General features: G+C 30.1%; 1 protein-coding gene across 2 annotated transcripts in view; it reads left to right on the top strand.

Annotated features, from left to right (window-relative positions):
- Positions 1-18087, top strand: part of LOC129960551 (uncharacterized) — a 61211-nt gene extending 43124 nt beyond the window's left edge. For both annotated transcript variants that reach the window (XM_056074039.1, XM_056074038.1), the window contains 6 exons: positions 1355-1389; positions 4462-4740; positions 6528-6935; positions 11256-11297; positions 16197-16275; positions 17124-18087. In XM_056074039.1, coding sequence (XP_055930014.1) covers positions 1355-1389; positions 4462-4740; positions 6528-6935; positions 11256-11297; positions 16197-16275; positions 17124-17869 — 1589 coding nt within the window. In that variant the 3' untranslated portion in view covers positions 17870-18087. The remainder of the gene's footprint in view (positions 1-1354; positions 1390-4461; positions 4741-6527; positions 6936-11255; positions 11298-16196; positions 16276-17123) is intronic.
- The last annotated feature ends 200 nt before the right edge of the window (positions 18088-18287 follow it).

Here is an 18287-nt window from a genome sequence, read left to right as displayed (position 1 = left end):
ATTACATTTTAGTTCTATAAGACAGAAATTATAGCCATAATTTTAATATAACTATTATCAGATAAGTTAGATTATTTTAATCAATACTTCAATATAATCTAAAACTTTTAATTCCTCACTACTTTGTAACCAATTTTCCTTTTAATTAAAAGTACTTTCTCAAAAATGATTCTACAAAATAATTGAATATCATGTCACGCGGAAAGTAATGCAAAAAACTTTGAAACTAAAAAAAAGTTTCTCAAGCGAAAACTAATTAAATATTCTTTAATTCCCTACACTTAATACTTGCTCAAATTTTTGTTGGATAATTTAATAATTATTTGTTCTTTTAAAGGGGTCTATTAAAGATTGTGTATTATTCTCAACATCTTCTGATAGTGAATATAAAATAACAAACTTGCATTTTTAAGTAGTGTGAGATTCCAAATTTGATTTGATTTGTTAAATCAAGACTTTTTTTTAATTTGGCCGCTGTGAACCCAAAGAGAGCTGTTCGAAAAAAATTATTGGGTGAGCGAAAAGTCTCATAAGACCTTCTTCCTTCTGAATTTTGTTAACTTATGTTGGCAAAAACAAAAATTTTATGGAAATATTTTTAACTGGCCATTTTAATTGAAATTTTTCTTTACTTAATAATGAATACTTTATTTTCTTAATTTCTTCTCAATTTCGGAGTAAGTAAAAAATTTTCTAGTAGAGACTGAGTCCCGATTTTTTTTTATTACATTTGCAAGTGAAAAGATCTAAGAAGCGGAATGTTAAACGAATATTCCGCTTCTAAACTATACAATAGTTGCTTGCCTTTTTTTTTTTTTTTTTTTTTTTTTTTAATCGTTGTCTTTCGGACCGACATTTATATCTGTATATAATCATATGCTAATAGAGAAAATCGAATGAGATTTCGATTTATAAATGAAATTTAGTGAAATCTAGGTTTCAATTTCATAAATATTTGCCAAGGCATTCAATATATTGATTATTAAATATGAATTATTATACTTTAAATTCATCAAACTCAAATTAATTAAATTGTTAAAAATTATACAGAATCAATTATAATTCAAACAAAATTTGCAGATATTACATATTTATTGCCGTACAAAATGCCTAAATGATATATCGACAAAACTTCTTCAAGGCTTAGTGCCTTTTCGATAAAGTCCAAAACCCTGTTTTAAAATATCCTTAATTTAATGAATAATGAATGAACTGTTAAACAATTTTTTAATCTTAAATGTTTGTGCATTAACAGATAATAAAAATAAAATTGTGTATTAATACATATTTAATTAAAATTTCGATAAAAGTTTAATAACTATTCATATTATTATATCTGCATACTTTCTTCTAGGTGGGTTTCCTAGGGGTCAGCCTGAAGCTATGCAGGTAAGTTGGTTTTTATGTTGTTAATTTCATTTTTGAGAGTGGCTTTTGTTATTTAGTACGTGCACGTGTGCGAGCGAGTGCGAGCGTTAACTGAACTTTCTCAGTTAAAATATTGCATAAATTAGAGGCTTTTAATTCACGCTGATAATAATCTTTTACATTAAAGGTGTAAATAATTATCTTATAAATTATAGTTAATACTGTCCTTATTAATCTTTGTTTAGATATTCGTACAAAGTATCGGAAGATTTATATTAGAACAAGTTAGAAAAAAATATATCATCATTATTACCATCGCTATCTGAAAATAATCGAATTCACACTCTTTATTTAATTGCCTCAAAATTCAATTTTCTTTATTGGCCCAGGAATTTTTCACGTAAAAATTGTTATTTTCAGTAAAAATTGTTTTTTAAAAATTGTGTTAATATATTTGCAAAATAAATTTATACTTTATGTTGTGGTTATTAAAAGTGTGTTTTTAAAATAAAAATTTCTTGATAGTCTAGAATGAATAAAAGCATAAAATACTTTTCTAATGTTGAAAACTAGTGTTTTGTGTTTTATTCTTAATACAGTATATTGATACATTATTGCGAAATGCTATTTCTTGGGAAGAGTAAATAATTAGGTGAAAGATAAAGTAAATAAAAAAAAGTAAAACACAGAAATTTACGAAATTACTAACATAAGAAATCAAACTTTAAGTAGATATTTTCTTTCCTTTTCCTCATATGTTTGGCATATCATTGACAAATTTGAATCTTACAGAATGAATTAACCTACAAGCAACTTGAATTATTTTTATTTTAAGCAACAATTTAGTCTTGCTAAAATATGAAAAGAAGCAATATTAATAGAATATACATGCTATCAAAAATCTTTCTTTACCTCGTCAGTTTTCATTCAAATCAATAATGTAGTCGTTGTCCCTTTTTATTTTTAATCATAAAGTAAAAAACGGTGGAATTTTTCTAATGTTAATTATCATTTATTCTGAAAACCCATGCAATATGACTTCTCTTTATTTGGTTATTTCAGTCGCATTTTCATTTGACATTTCTTTGGTAAATAAATCTCCCATAGGCATGAATTCTTTTAATTATTTTATTCAATTACAAGAACTGATAGCATGTAGAAAGCTGCGTGTCGTTGTTTCACCGTTAAATGGCATAATAAACGTTTCTCCGTGTCTCCAGCCTAAGAATTCTATGAATTTAAATAATTTTCACTTTCGGTGTTAAGTTTCATTTCACAGGACATTGATTAACTAGGCCTTATAGCCTTATGTAGAGAGACTGGGTTGATGTGCGTTATAAAATGAAATTAAAAGAATGTTGATTAATGGGGCTATAATTAAATTCTGTTCAAACATGTGCATTAGAATCACATTCAGAATTATTTAATTAGGCATAAAGATGTACATCTTGAATTGTCACAGATTGAGGTTGACTAATCGACAAAATTGTGTTCTAATACTTCAAATCCTTTGCGTGTCTTCTAGATGCATTGTATACAATCTTTTTTTATAGGAATTATAATTTTTTTGTTAATTTTTTAATTCGATACGTGATGATATTTGAATTGAAAGTGAAATATTCGAGAGTCAAATATAATGTTAAAATAGCAAGATACATATAGAATTGTAGAGCTGGAAAATTTCCAACGTCTCGCATTATAAGAGATCCCTAACTTTCCAATTTTTTCTCAATTTTCAATTTAAGAAAACAGATTCTTAATTTTAGACACAGAATAGAAACTATTCTTCTACTTGGTAACTTGCAGATATCTTACTTATACTAACACGAAAATTTCTTTCCGAGTTTTTTTTTTACCAATGTACTTTAATGATACTATTTTGACCATTCCTGTCACTGCAAATAGTGCTATTGCTCAAAATAAAAGATCTTAAAATGCAAAATATTATTAATTTACAAAAAAAAATTAAGACAAATAAAAATGTAAATAAATAGGGAATTATTTCCTCACTCCTACAAAAATATAAGATCCTTTAAAATTAACCAGTAGTTTAATAAAGAATGATTATCATCTCAAACAATCAAATACTCTTATAATTAGTATTAGCAGTGAATTTTATTTTCTAAGGATCCCACCTTAAACATTTGCTGACGAGTCCATACAATAAAGTTACGCCATTGTGGTAATGGAAACTTTTCTCGATGCCAATTTAATTTTTGAAACTATTTTAGCAAAAAAGCTTTACATTTAATAATTCTATCGAAGTAATTCAAAGATTTTAAGATTAAACCATATATCTTATATAAAATTATTTCTTAGAGAGTCTATGCGTAAATTTGGCATCAACCTGCCGCAATGAAACTACAAATGACTCATTGACTAGTAATAAAATACCTTATTGCTCTTATTCTCTCGTATTTAACAAAAATAAGTCAAATGATGACCCGTTTACCCAGGGAACAGGGATGACCCTCTTTGCTTCTTTTATTTCTTCAGAATTAATTAGTATTGATATCGTGAAATGAAAGAAAGGCCTCATCAAACGTTTAAAAACCCAACAATAAAATCGTCTCAGCAAATGAAAAATAACACATTGGAAGACTTTCTACCTAAAATAGAAGTTGATATTTTTAAGACAATTGATACTAAACAATTTTTATTTGGAATTAGGAATTCAATCTTGTACGGAATTAGGTATGTGTACTTGATCATCTAACCCTACATTGTGCAATATTGCTTTTTTAAAAACATTTTTAATAATTTATTAATTAAATTATTAAAAAGGATAATATTATTGACTTGAATTAAGAGCATTATTTAATAGAAAAAATGAAATGAAACATGTTATCAATTCACGATGCAATATACATCATTTGCATGATGCCAGTCTAATTTTTGAGACAATGGTACATCTTGGAGGAGAAGAAAAGATGTGAATGCACAGGATAAGACAATGGGACAATTAAAGGCGTACAAAATGGCTTTTATATAGATTTAGACTACATATAATGCAAGATAAAGAATCATGCTGTATAAGGATGAAACATAAGGCACCTGATTACTTTTTATTAACATTTTTTATTCATTTCTTAGGAGATGGATAACCTCTTCGCTCATGAGGAGTTTGTGAAGAAAGACCTTAATTTCCCTAATGATGCACTCGAAGGATACCCAGCTTTGCTAACGTATAAAACCTCTCATCTTTTGGCTGAAGCAGAAAAAATGTTGCAAAGTGTTAAAAACCTGAAGGAACGCCGTTTTGTAGGAGCATTTATTCAACGCATAAAGTTTTTGGCGAATATCTTGGATCAGAGCGTTTCTGATAATAACCCTGAAATCCTGGAACAGAATTCCACATTTGAACGAATTTTGGTAAGTTGACGATGAATTGTTAAGTATTTTTTAAGTAATATTTAAATTATCAACAATTATATGGCGAAATGAAAACAAGGGGTTGTGAAAGCTCTGGGCACCGAGGAGGAAAAGCAATATGCTTCGATTCATTATTTAGCTTTTTAAAGCCTTTAGTCAACGAAAGCCTTAGGTCGGAAAGGTGCAAAAAAATATTCATTTCAATGCATTTTCTATCTTATAGAGGTACTACTTATGTCTCTAACTGTCAAATAAATTTAAACATAAATCTCTGTATATAGTTCATATTACATATTTTCTGAAGAAAATGAGGAATTACTTTGCTGCTGTGCATTTTGCAAAAACAATAACCAGAATTAAAAAAAAAGTTCATGATAAGCTAAAATCAAACTAAAATTAGACAAATAAAAATGTTTTGTAGATATTATATTAATAAACAAAATTCTGTATCTTTTTTCTTGTGAATATTTGCTAACTTTATTAAGAAATGAAGTTTTGATCAACCAAATTCAAAATGAATCTCACTCAAACAACTGATAAGCCTTAAATTCAATTCAACTGATGTGTTAAAATTTTAATCATATGAGTGATGCCTGAAAACTTTCCAGCCTAACAAAATATTACCAAAATGCTGCCAATTTCATCAACAATTCTTTCGAACTTTGCAATTATATTTTCATAACGAATGCTATATATTTGCGAATTAAAAAGCTGCAAAAGCAAGGTGGCAAAGTCTTGGATTTGCAGTTGCAGAGGTGACAATTCTAGAACAGGATGATAAAGATTTTCAGTGTATGTTGATCAAGTGTAAATCAAAGTCGCCGTTTAATGTTAAAAAATACCGTCTGGGCTTTTCAATATTTTAATTCTACCTGAACATTATTATTTATTTATTGAATCTAGAAAAATATCCAGATTTTTATTATTTTACCTTATTAGCAAATGTATGATGAAATATTACGGTATATCCAAGGAAAATGCATTGAAAATGACACACATACATATTATATTATATTGTGTGTGTGTGTGTGTGTGTGTGTGTGTGTGTGTGTGTGTGTGTGTGTGTGTGTGTGTGTGTGTGTGTGTGTGTGTGTGTGTGTGTGTGTGTGTGTGTGTGTGTGTGTGTGTGTGTGTGTGTGTGTGTGTGTGTGTGTGTGTGTGTGTGTGTGTGTGTGTTTGTGTGTGCATGCGTGCGTGTAAACATAATTTTTTAAGCAGAGGCCGAAGAGGGAGAAAACATTTTCGAATTTTAAACTTCGCTTTTCTTCCATCACGGGAGGCATAATTTATGTATAAGCAGAAGCGAAGAGGCACATCAACACAGCAACACAGAACGACACAAGAGCGAACAGAGGAAAAGCTAATGAAATATTTATCCCCATGATTATATACTGTGAGATTTTAGGGATTTCATTACACGTGTCGATTTAGGTAAGGGAATTACAAAGATTTTTTTAAAAGAATGTGTTAGATCGGCAAGTTTTTATCCCTTCACTTGGAATGTGGGAACTTGTCAATGTCAGCAATTTTACAGAGCTTTTGTTGCATTAATTAAATAAAAAAGGTGGAATTGGATCAGGAAATAAGAGAACATGTCGAATTTTTGACTCTTTTTTTTTTTTTATAATTAATGCAGATGGTTCAAGCATTGAAAGGCATGAATTTTAAATATAATCATAGAACTTTTATTTCCTTCAAAACCTTAAAATAACTTTACAAATATTTACTCAGCTGAACAAATTCTTTATTCATTTATTATAATAAAGCGGGGGGTTTTCTGTCTCCAGGAACCAGTCAGCACAACCCCGCTTGATAATGCTGTTGTTTCACCTACGCCTTCAGAATTGCAAGAATCGGCCGTCCGCGAAACCGACCAAAAGCAACAGGGTGATAAAATGACGTCCAAGACATCTAAATTCTTGCCAAATACAGATTATCCTGCCTCGGAAACTTCTGTTACCAAGCTAGAAATGCAGCCAATGCTTGATAAGAAATCAGAGGAATATGAAGAAGACGAATTGGTAAAAGAATTGAGAAATTTACATAAAATTATTGCTTCGGACATCTTGCAAAAAAATATAACACCTCAGGAAGCTGAGCTAGCATCAGTTGAACCGTCGACAACATCAGAGGAAGTTACTTCAGAAGCTCCTCCTAAGAGAATGAGCATAATGGCATCAAATAAACTGGCCCTGGTAAGTACAAATTTATCTTAAAATTTAAAATTTCTTAAATCTTAACATTAGAAACAGGTTTTGATTTTTGTGATAAGAATTAAGTAGAAAAACTTCCCAGCTTAAAGTAACAAAAAATTCATTATTGATAGTATGGGCAAACGTACATACTAGGGTATTAAACAACAAATGTTTATTGTAGTACGCACAAATTCTCTTCGAAAACTCTTCTTTTATCTTTCAATTTAACAATCACATTAAATATACGTTACGAATTTCAAGTATTTGCAATAAATATTTTCAAATATTATTAAGATCACAATTACTTAAATCAGCATCATAATCATTTAGTTCGAGTCCGATAGAGTATTTATGGTATGAAAGTGGTATCAAGTTATGAACTAAAAGCCCGAGAAGATAATATTTCGAATTTCTTACGGAAAAATTAAAATAAAAGTTCTTTAAAAAACTAAAAATATAAGATATACCAAAAGTCCTTGAACACATTTTTAAATTAAATAAGAAATTAATTATTTGACAATGGAAAATGCAGTTTTGATTAAAATGTTGTCTCTGCGTAAGTGTTTTCATTATAAAAAGAAACGGTAATTCCGAATGTATGCATTTGCAGCCCAACTACATACAAATAGTAATTTGTAGTCTTTACACACGTATACACACAAGCGCACACAAAACGAAGAATCTTAATGCAAAACTCTTTTACACCAATTAATTATTGTTATACTTAATTTTAAAATGTGTCAAGGATTTTTTTATGCCCTTAAATGGTTGAAATCATTCCAGAATTTCTTTGAGAAACTATAGAAGTGCATTTCAATTTCATGTATCTAGACACAAAAAAAAAATCAAAACTAATGGTATGAATTTGTCACAAGCAATTTTTTTCATTCATAAATTGTTGGGACTCATTTTAGGAAGTTATATACTCGTTCACAATAAAAACAAATATTTATTTCATTATATATCATGTAAAAATGGAAATTATAGACCAAGTAATTTTTAACTTTCTGAAATTTTTGGACTCATTTTACGAAGTTAAGCATTCAACTTCAATAAAAAAAAAAAATGTTTATTTTTTTTTATTTCCATTTGCATAAATTTATCCTATGAAAATGGAAAATATAGACAAGGGAGCTGTTTACAGCATATCAAAACTTGGTAGTAGATTTCTGTCATTTTTTAACTAAATATATAAATATATATTAAGTTGTCAAATTTTCATTTTACATTTCTTATTTTTTGTCGAATTTCTGAGGCTAAACAGGGGTTGATATTTGATGTTTAAGTGCCATTTTTGAATAAATCCAAATAGTCTGAAACGCAATTGTAAACAAACCAAAATAGGACAAGAGGAGCTAGAAAAGAAGAAATTTATTGCCTTTCACTCTTTGGGGCAGACCAATGGGTGCTCTTTCCTTCTTTCGAAAATTTTCTTTTCAAATACTCATTTACTGCGTTTGTTTTTCCTTTCGATCTACTCCACCCAATCCTTGTAAGCCGATCACATTGCACACCATTCGTTCATTTCACGTCCTGATTTAAGTTTACTTTTTATATCTTTTTATCCGGAGTCCCAGAAAAAAAAATGCAACCGATCACTTGACCATCCGTAGAAACTTTAAGTGATTTTGGTAATTAACTTACTTTATTGTCTTATTTTTATTTATAAATAAATGTAATAAAAAGTTTTAAAAAGGCATTCATATTAATATTTTTAAAAATTTTTTTAATTATCTCCTACCTTTTAGAATTTCATTTAACATCAACCATTGTAAATACAACAATCTTCCAAACTGGCAAAGTTCATTGTTTCCATAGTTAATCTCATTGAAAGGGCTTCACAAAGGAATAATATTTTGATAATTTGTGAATTATAGATTCGTTGAATGAAATGCTAGTGTTTCCTACAAGGTCCTCAAAAAAATCCTTTTGATTATTTCAAAATTCTAGCAAAGAAAGTTAAAATTTTAATTTTTAATTAATTCTGGAAGCTGAAACAATGTCTAACTTATTAATTCCGAAATTATTATTATTGTTGTGTCTTGTTTGTATTATTTGTCATAAATAATATAAACACAATGAAAAATCAAAACATACTTTCCTCTGGAGACACTTTTACCTCGAAATGAATCTTATTATAATACCCAATTCGTTTTCCTTTTCAAAAAACATATCGAGTATAGGGAATTTCTCCTATTACACAATTCGATTTTCCCCAAACATATTTCCCCATTCATTCGGAGAAGAATACTTAAAAGTTCTGATGAATGCTGTTTCAATTACTTCAGAGACAGAAATAAATGAAAGACAGAAACACGTAACTAACGGGAGTCAAGAATTTATACGGATTCTCCACTTGAGAAGGATTCCAATAAGGACGCGATGGATCTGGCATTTGTAGAATCCGGCGGAAATGCATTTAAAGCGAGGAAATTAAAATCTACCATTTCTAAATCTCGATTCTCAAATAGAAAGTTAATTGCTGCAGAGCGTTAAGCTCTCCATACTTCATTAGAGGCCAAGAATTGTTTGGAGTTTGAGTATTTATGGTAATTTATTCACGTTCTTGTAAAGTTTGGTATTGATTGAATAGTGGTCTTACAAGGGGAAAAACCTATTGTCTAAGGATATACAGTTTTAGTGGCATAAAATAACAGGAAAAACAATTTGCGTTGATGAATATTCCAGCTTCAAAAGGAATAATTTTTTGAAAAAATTATTTGCGAAACATTTTTATCAATCGTCGTTGTATATCTTTAATGTAATTTCCTTTCTTTAAATTTTTAATATTATTGTCCCAAAACTAGTTAATATATTTTTTGTCAATAAGAATGATATTTCTCATGATTATGTGACAGAAAACATGGTATATTATTTGTAGATAGAATGGTGGGTGCAATGAGTATCTTAAAAGAAAGTAGGAAAGCATCTTCGATAAATTTAATGACAAATTTAATCTTTAATACAAATTGTTGCGATCAGTATATGCCATAAAAAATATAAAAATTTAGACACATTTTGATTTAAGGTAGTTTGTTTTTCGATTTTATGGTGTAAGAACCAAGTTGACTATACATCACAATTATTTCAAAATGCTCCATTTGCCTCAAGTTAATGAAAGCTAAATAATTTTAATATACAAAGTATTTTGGTTTTCTCATTATACTTTCTGGGCAATTTCAAGGAAGAAATTTTGGAAACAGAATATTTCAAATGTTGGCATTTCGAGGAAAAGTCGTGCTAAAAATATTTTATTCACACCATATGCGCATTTCAAATTATTTGCTATTTGAAATGCAGTAGGGAATCAAGTATTGAAACTTTAAAAAATAACAATTTATTAAAATATTAATTAAATCACTTTATTTCTACCTTCAACTGTCAACTTGCTTTCGAAATTATATTTTTCTCGTACTAGTGAATACCATCAGGTAAAAACGACCGTATTATGAATATAAAAAAAATGATTAAAGTGACTTCTAAGTACTGCGAGTTAAAAATGACAAAAACATTTTTTCACAATTTCCTTCGTATTATTTTACCCTTAACAGCATAACTTTTTATGTCAAACTTTTTTTTCATATCATTCTTAGAAAACATCTCTTCCTAACCTTTATTCTATTTCTTCCAAAATATTTAGTTCAGTCTGCATTACACTGAGGCTTTCAAAAGTGAACATAGTTAGTTCGGTAGTGTTTAGCTAATGCATTCTTTGTATTTTCTTATTTATTTACATGCAAGTTCATTCAAATATTACAAACAATTCTAGAGAAGCTCTCTAATAAAGTTTTTAATTGATTGCTACTTTTTAATAAGAGCGGAAATTATTTTTATTTCATCTCTGAAGCAATCAATTGTTTCGCCTTTTCTTCCTAGTTGCAATGGATATTATCTGATAATTAAATCTCTTAACTTCTCTCCTGGTAAATATTTAGAAATTATTGAAATGTATAAATACGGCATTTCAATTTGAAAAAGGGTATAGTTTGGTTGGGGATAGGCGTGAGGTAATTAGAGATAAATTATGCTAATTTAGACCAATTTAAAAAAGAAAAAATTCTGACTATAAGGACATCAAAATTGCAGGTATGCATTACAGCACATAGGGAAACGATTGCCACTTTTATCTTAACTTTATTTTTTATATATATAAACGCCTCTTTCATAGCAACATGAATCTTACACGAGGAGTCTTAATTTCTTTATTTAAACTTTTAAATTCATGTTTCTAATAAATATTAATTGAACTGTTGATCGACTTATTTTTGCTCTTAAAGAATTATGAAACTGCTTTGCAATAATAATGTACATTTGTTACAGGAGCGTGAGAAGTCCCGGATTAAACAAAACCTTGCCGAAGAGGTAAGTTTTATTTTATTTATTTACAACTTTTTGTTTAAGTTTTAATTCAGTTTAGTTGTATTAAAGTCCCATTTGGAAGCAATACTAAGACTATTTGGAAATGGACCTTGTAATTTTGATCCCTTGTCAGATGACGAAGACGATACTTGAAATGACACGCTCCTCCATCCATATTTCCATATCACTCAAATGGAAGGGCGTCTGGCCCACGACTTCAGATTTTACATGCACGAGGCCCACATATACGATGAATCTTCAGGCTTCCTTCTTATCTAATTTGGCATCTTTTGAATAAGGCAGCGTCAAAACCAAGGAAATCCTAGTGAATTGTGGCGGTTGCTAGTAATCTCATGAAAAGGGTGCCGATAGTACGAATATGAAAAGAAAACAGATAAAATTCTAGATGAGCCTATGTTCTCAATTGCCTGACGATGAAGTTGGACAGCCTACCAATCTATAATCATTGATGGGCAATCTGGCTGTTATGAGGTAGTAATGCTATAATTTTGTAAGAGTCCCACAGCCTTATTTGTTTTGCACGGCAGCCAGCCTTTCATGTTCCAGCTGGCGCTTATTGAAGAGTGGTATTTCTATTGATTATCCCAGGCAGGCCTCCGGTAAGGCATCTTTCCTTTTACATTTCATAAATAATTATTTAATTTTCTTCCTCCAAAATTTTGTATGAAGTGAGTTTGCTACTATTTCAAAATATAAAAAATGTAGTTACTTAAGTTAATACTAAAATGACTGAAGCAATATATATATATATATAATGCTTCGTCCATATTAACTTGTAAATAAGATAATTCAAATGTGTTTGAATGTATTTGAAAAGGAAATAAATTTATTTAAACGAGTGTGAAAATCACAAATAGCCATACAGATCAAAGGGAGGGGATTGTGGGGGAGGAACTTTCAATTTCCTCACAATTCTCTTACGGTTGCAGGTGAAAGATGATTCATATGACGCGAACAGCTTTTGTATTGAAAGTTTTCCGATAATTGCAGCGGCGTAGGGATTGCAAAGTAATTTTCATCCATCCTCTTGTTTCAACTGCTTTTTAGTGAAATTAGAGAAGGAAATGGTTGTCTTTAGAAGAGAAAAAGTGATTTTCTAAAAATGGAAATGGCAGCTAGAGAAATCAGAGAAGGAATGGGGAGAAGGGATTCTTTATATTTTCTGGACAAACAGAATCTACCATTACCTTTCAGGTGGACGACAGGAAATTTTTTCTCTCAATTTTCAATTAAAAAAATGATGTTTGAAGAATCGTCAAAAATAATTTTAGAAATGTGAAAATAAATGTTATAATAACAATTAAAAACGAAGAAATTTTAAAAATAAGCTTTAATGTTGGCATAGTAAAAAAATTCTGTACAAAATTACTTCATTTTCGGTATTTTCTATTATGATTTCAATCTGCTCTTCCAAACAATCCCCCCTTACAAACTATGCCTTGTGTAAATTTTAAATGATTTCAGATTTTAGAAGGAAATAAATATTTCAAGAAACGGAAATTCAGGCAGCATCTTGTCAAGATCTTTCATACTTCATTCTGGTAATGGCACTTTTGGAAATGATATTTCAAATCTTCATTTTCAGCTACAATGAAGCACCAAAATTCTTCATGTTAATCGAAGGAGGACAAATATTAAATAACCCTTTGCTTAATATAAGTGCATACACGTCCGACATGAACTATCAAGCGACCGCTACTATCGGCCGCACGCTCACGTGAAGCGCTTAAGAGCAGTTAGCAGTTTAAGGGCTAAAGTTATTGCATGCTAATTGCAATCAATAAGTCTGAACTTGATCAAAAATCTTAGGATGAATGTGGCTCGTTAAGAATCGTGAATGGTGTTAATCACAAGTAAATAGTTCGATCTCAACTCAATGAAAATAGTTCAAACATTTTTTTAATTGAATGATTCTTCTAAGAATGTAGACATGTAACGCTAAAAAATCTTGAAGACATGCTTCAGTGTTAAGTGAAGTCATCAGATCTCTCCCCCTTTTTTGCCCATTTTTATTTAACTTGACTTATTTCGTGCTTATAACAATCAAATTACGTAACCCATTTTTCATTCACTTCTCCAGCGGCACGAGTATGGAAATTTTGTTCACATATGCTTTCTCGATGGCACCACACTGCTTTGTTATCTTCGGAACTTAATAAATAGTTAGCCATTTAATTTTAATAAAATTTACCAAAAGTGGCACCAGGTGGCTTTGAAAATTGATTTCAAGACACTATAATATTTTTAATAATGAATTATAAATTAAAAACTAAAAGGTAGGAATTAGTTTTTAAAAAAATTAAATCTGCTTTTGAATGCGCTACAAAAAAAAATTTTATTAAAATATTTATTAGTAATACTCGTTTGATAAAATGAGTTGCAATTATGAGAGAAAATAGAAATTGTTCTTTTTCTGTCTGAAGCGACGCTACAATATTTCGATCCATTGCCCCCTTCCCTTTTTCAATAATTTTAACTATAAAATTTGTGCCCTTCACATCTTCATAAATCTTCAAGAGATACTTTTTCAACAAAGCCTAGAGATAATTTTCGTTGTTGAAAGTTCAAAATGGACGATGTGATTTTTTATTCCTTCAGCTGGAAGTCAGTTTTACTTTTATAGAAAATACTTGATTGACTACACGATAATATTGGCGACATTCATTGTAGCAGAATTCAACGTTAGATGGCAGCACGATATTCCTCGAAAAGGTTTTGATTTAAAACTTTCTACGCATAAAATCACTCAGTCTGACAATGAATATTTTTTCAGCTGTAAAAAGGTAGATAACAATAATAAATAAATGTTAACTTCCTCAACTATTAACTCCTTAAGAAGAAAAATTTTTGCAGATAGGTAATGTGTAAAATGGAAGAAATAAAAAAAATGTTTGGCTACAGAAAACAGAATAATTGTATATGAACAAGATAAAAATAAAGATCATACAGCGTCAAAAAATAGGAACAAATTATTTAAGGAGAAGAAGATTGCGGCTTTTCAGCACCCTGCTTTATAGATATCTCTATTAAAGGCAAATCTTTTTTAATTAAAAATGATATTTATATAAAAAATGGAATGGATAAAAAAATGGATATATCTTTTTAATTTCTGAAATAACCTAGACAAAGACGAACTTGATGGACATCAGCACATAACTTTTTAAAAACTCAAGTGAAATTTCAAACATGTTCAAAACTATTTCTCCAGGAAAGATAATTTTAAAAATTTTTGCTTTAGATAATAGGTAATCCTGTTTCAACTATGATTATACAAACATGAATGTTAAAAACTAACACTTTATTAAATCTAATTCAATCTAGTTTTTATTTATATACATAAAAAGACATAGATGCTCCTATGAATTTGATGAAATCAATAATTTGGTTAAAAAACACGCAAACATTCTATATATTATATAAAAGCAATCGTTCAATTCGCACATTTTCAAATAATACAAAGATTGACAACACATGCTACTCATTTACAGAGTTGTAAATAGCCATCTGTCTTCGCTGAGCTCGCCTTAGGACACATGCGTTAAGCCCCGTTTCGGCGACCTGTAGCCTTACAGATTTGGTCATAAATCTACTAACTGATCCATTGTTGGACCATTCCCGCTTGTGGACGGCGATCGGGAGCTTCCCGCAAATCGTCGGTAAAATGAACAGACATCAAAGAACCCCAGAAAACCACAAGAGAGGAGAAAGAGGGCAAAATGATTCAGATCAAGGCACAGTTCGTCGGAACAGGGCTTTACCTTTTGACAGATGTACCGCTCCAGTCAAACTTCCAACCTGACGCTATCTTCAGAGCGGATCGCACTCGGAGGCTGAAGGCGGGCGCTTCAAGTCCAGAAGTGAGGGCTTGTTGAGAGCCCACTCCCCGCTTCACCGAATCAGTAAAGACTTAATATGTAACGTCAAAATGAATTTTTCCCCCCTATTCTTTTCTGTACCAATATGCGTTTTATCTAGAAGGGTTTTTATTGTTTGTAAGGGTCCACTGTCATGAAGTGTCATTTGTTGCTTCATGCTTGGTGGGGTTGTTCTTCGGCGGCCCCATCAAGTTTCCCTTAAGGACTCTGGCTAGGTCGAGGTATCACACAGTTTATTACTACTTATGGTAATATTGTATAACTTCGTATTAATTTTATTACTGAAAACAGGAAAAAGAAACTTGTTTGTTCTTAGGATAATTTTTATATAACTTCACAAAATTCTTTCGTTATATATATTTTTTATATTTATAGTAATAATTACAGATTTAAATTTAACAATTGCCAATTACTAAAAGACTTATTCAGAAGTGTGATAAGTGTTAAGAATGGAACAAGAAAGGAAAATAAAGAAAAATAGTTACATCTCTGGTAGCAAACACGCATTACATAGAAGTATTGTTTATTGGAAGAAACTTCTATGATATTTCAGCACCATGATAAACGTCATTGAGCATGCCATTTGACATGCAAATGCACAGTATCTTAACTTACTATGCTTTATATCACATCCTATATCCACCTGCAGGATGCCCTTTCACATTCTAAATTAGCATATTTTGAAACACTTTTACTGGTTATTACACAAAATTTCTGATGCTCACAAAAAATTCTGTCTCAGATGATAACACGCAATTCACATTTGACAGTGATGAGTGATAAATATAAGAATGAAAAAGATTCTTCTTAATCAATTGTAGCTCACGATTTAAATTGATTTTCATCATTTGATTTCTAAATATGTACATCAGGTTTTTCGTGAATACTTTCCAATTATATAACTAATAAAATCATTTTTTCTTAAAAGAGATATCAAATGATTTTTACATATACCATTTGATATCTATATTAAATTATTTTTATATAAAAATCATTTCAATTGTAGGTGGCTGAATTACAGCGTTTAGGAGAACCCGAAGAGGAAATCTTGAGTTCATTGCACTTGAATAATCATCGATTTCATGGTAAGTGTTAATATATATACAAGAAGTATCGCCATGCATTTTTTGTGGTTGTGAAAACAAAACGAGAATATTTCTGAATAAAAAATATTTCGAAATGAACCAGAAATCGTTTTAGCTTAGGAACATTTTCGTATAAAAATATTTTCAAAACATAGCCGAGTTATTATTTCTATAATCCAGAAATATATAATGTCTATTAATACAGATAATTCTGATAATTATCATTGTGGTATATCTGCGTTTCAAATAAAAGCAATTTTTTCCTTTTCAGTTAGTAATCTCATTTCCCGTACTCACCATTTGTTTAAATATTCTTGCCCCCTCCATTTAGTTATTACTTCACCAAAAATTGAATACAGTCGTGTAGGATTTGACACCGATGGGATTCTCTCTGGAGATCCCTGGATGGTTTGTCGTCTCTTTCTTTCTTTTAACATTTTTTCCCTTCCATTTTGTGCTCATCCATCTGGTTAGATAACTTAGTGTTATAGGTACCGGAGCACAGGATGGCGTTATATTATGTAAAAATTATAATTAATTCTTTAGATTTTTAGAAGTTTTAAAGGGAAATGATATATTAATTTAAAAAAAACAATTATAAGTACGTATGTCGAGAAAAGAATCCAGAACTTCTTATCGGAGCAAAATAACTAACAGCATTTCAATTTTTTAGCTTCGAAATATTAAAAAAAGCACAAACAAAATAATGGAATGTATTAAACTATATATATATTTTTCTTTTTAAGAGAAAAGTGAAAATATAAATAAAAACTACTAATTATTTATGTATTTTGTACAGTCTTCAAAGTTTTACATTTATTCGCTTCTTTTTTCTATTGGCATTTCAGGCTCAATGCATCCTATGATGTTTGGTCAAAAATTAAACGCTGAAAATTTGGATCACGCAGATAATGGAAAATACTTCCAAAACGTCCAAGATGTAAGCACTAATGATGCAATGATTTCGCATATCAAACCTAGAATTTGGAGACCACGAGTCGTTCATCTTCCTTATAATCCATATAAACATGTCCACATGAATAACTCTTTCCAGAGAAGTCCAGTCAACCAACAAGTACTTGCTCGGAAATACCAAACTCATATGGCAAATAACCCTCTCCGCACTAACCAACAAATTTATCAAGATGGCATCAAGAACACTATACAGAAGCTTCAGAAACAACATCAGGATTTTCTTATGAAGAATCAGATCTCACAAATGCAGAAACAGGCACCTCAGAATTTACCAAATCCGGAGCAAAATCTCTCTTTGGGTCTTTATCATCCAGATGCGAAGCATATTTATAAGCCATACCCTTACTTCTACAATCCTCAAAACTTAACAGCTCCTGAGCCTCAAACCATGGATAATCCTTTCGAACCCCAAGTAATTGCAAGCCACAAGATCAGCAGCGAGCTCAGTGACGAGATGAAAAGGCAGTTAAGAGATGGGAAAGTTATACTACTTTCAGATAGTGTCGTGCGTTCCAATTTTGGGCCCGATACTGAAAAGAACGAGGCAAAAAATGCTACGGAACCTAAGGTCCAAGAAGCGAAAAAAGAGAGCAAGAATGAAGCTCAAGCACCAAAATAATTTTATGCACTGGAACTGAGCACATCCTCCATTTTTTTTAAACATTTTATGGAATAAGGAATATAAAAAACGAATGATATTAGATATGATAACTACCGGACATGTACGTGCCATAAAATATGCCAATATACTTGGAACTATTTAATTATTATCGTGTATGTGAATCCTAATTTTCAAAATTTGATTTTAGATTTTGAATATTTATGGAGGATTAAGCATTTCTGTCATTCATGTAATAAATAAAAATAAAAAGTTTAAAAAAATATTTTATCTGTAATGTCAAAATACGTTTATAGAAATATGAAACTACTATTTTCTCAAATTTAAATATACATCATACGGGATTTAAACATTCCCAAAGAAAACTTTTAGTAATGTATTATTTTACGAACTTTCCCCAACACAAATCTTATATTAA

Source organism: Argiope bruennichi, chromosome X2 (genome assembly GCF_947563725.1).
Source record: "Argiope bruennichi chromosome X2, qqArgBrue1.1, whole genome shotgun sequence".
Taxonomy (NCBI): Eukaryota; Metazoa; Arthropoda; class Arachnida; order Araneae; family Araneidae; genus Argiope; species Argiope bruennichi.
Note: the sequence above shows the minus strand (reverse complement) of the source record. Positions and strands in the feature narration are given on the sequence as shown.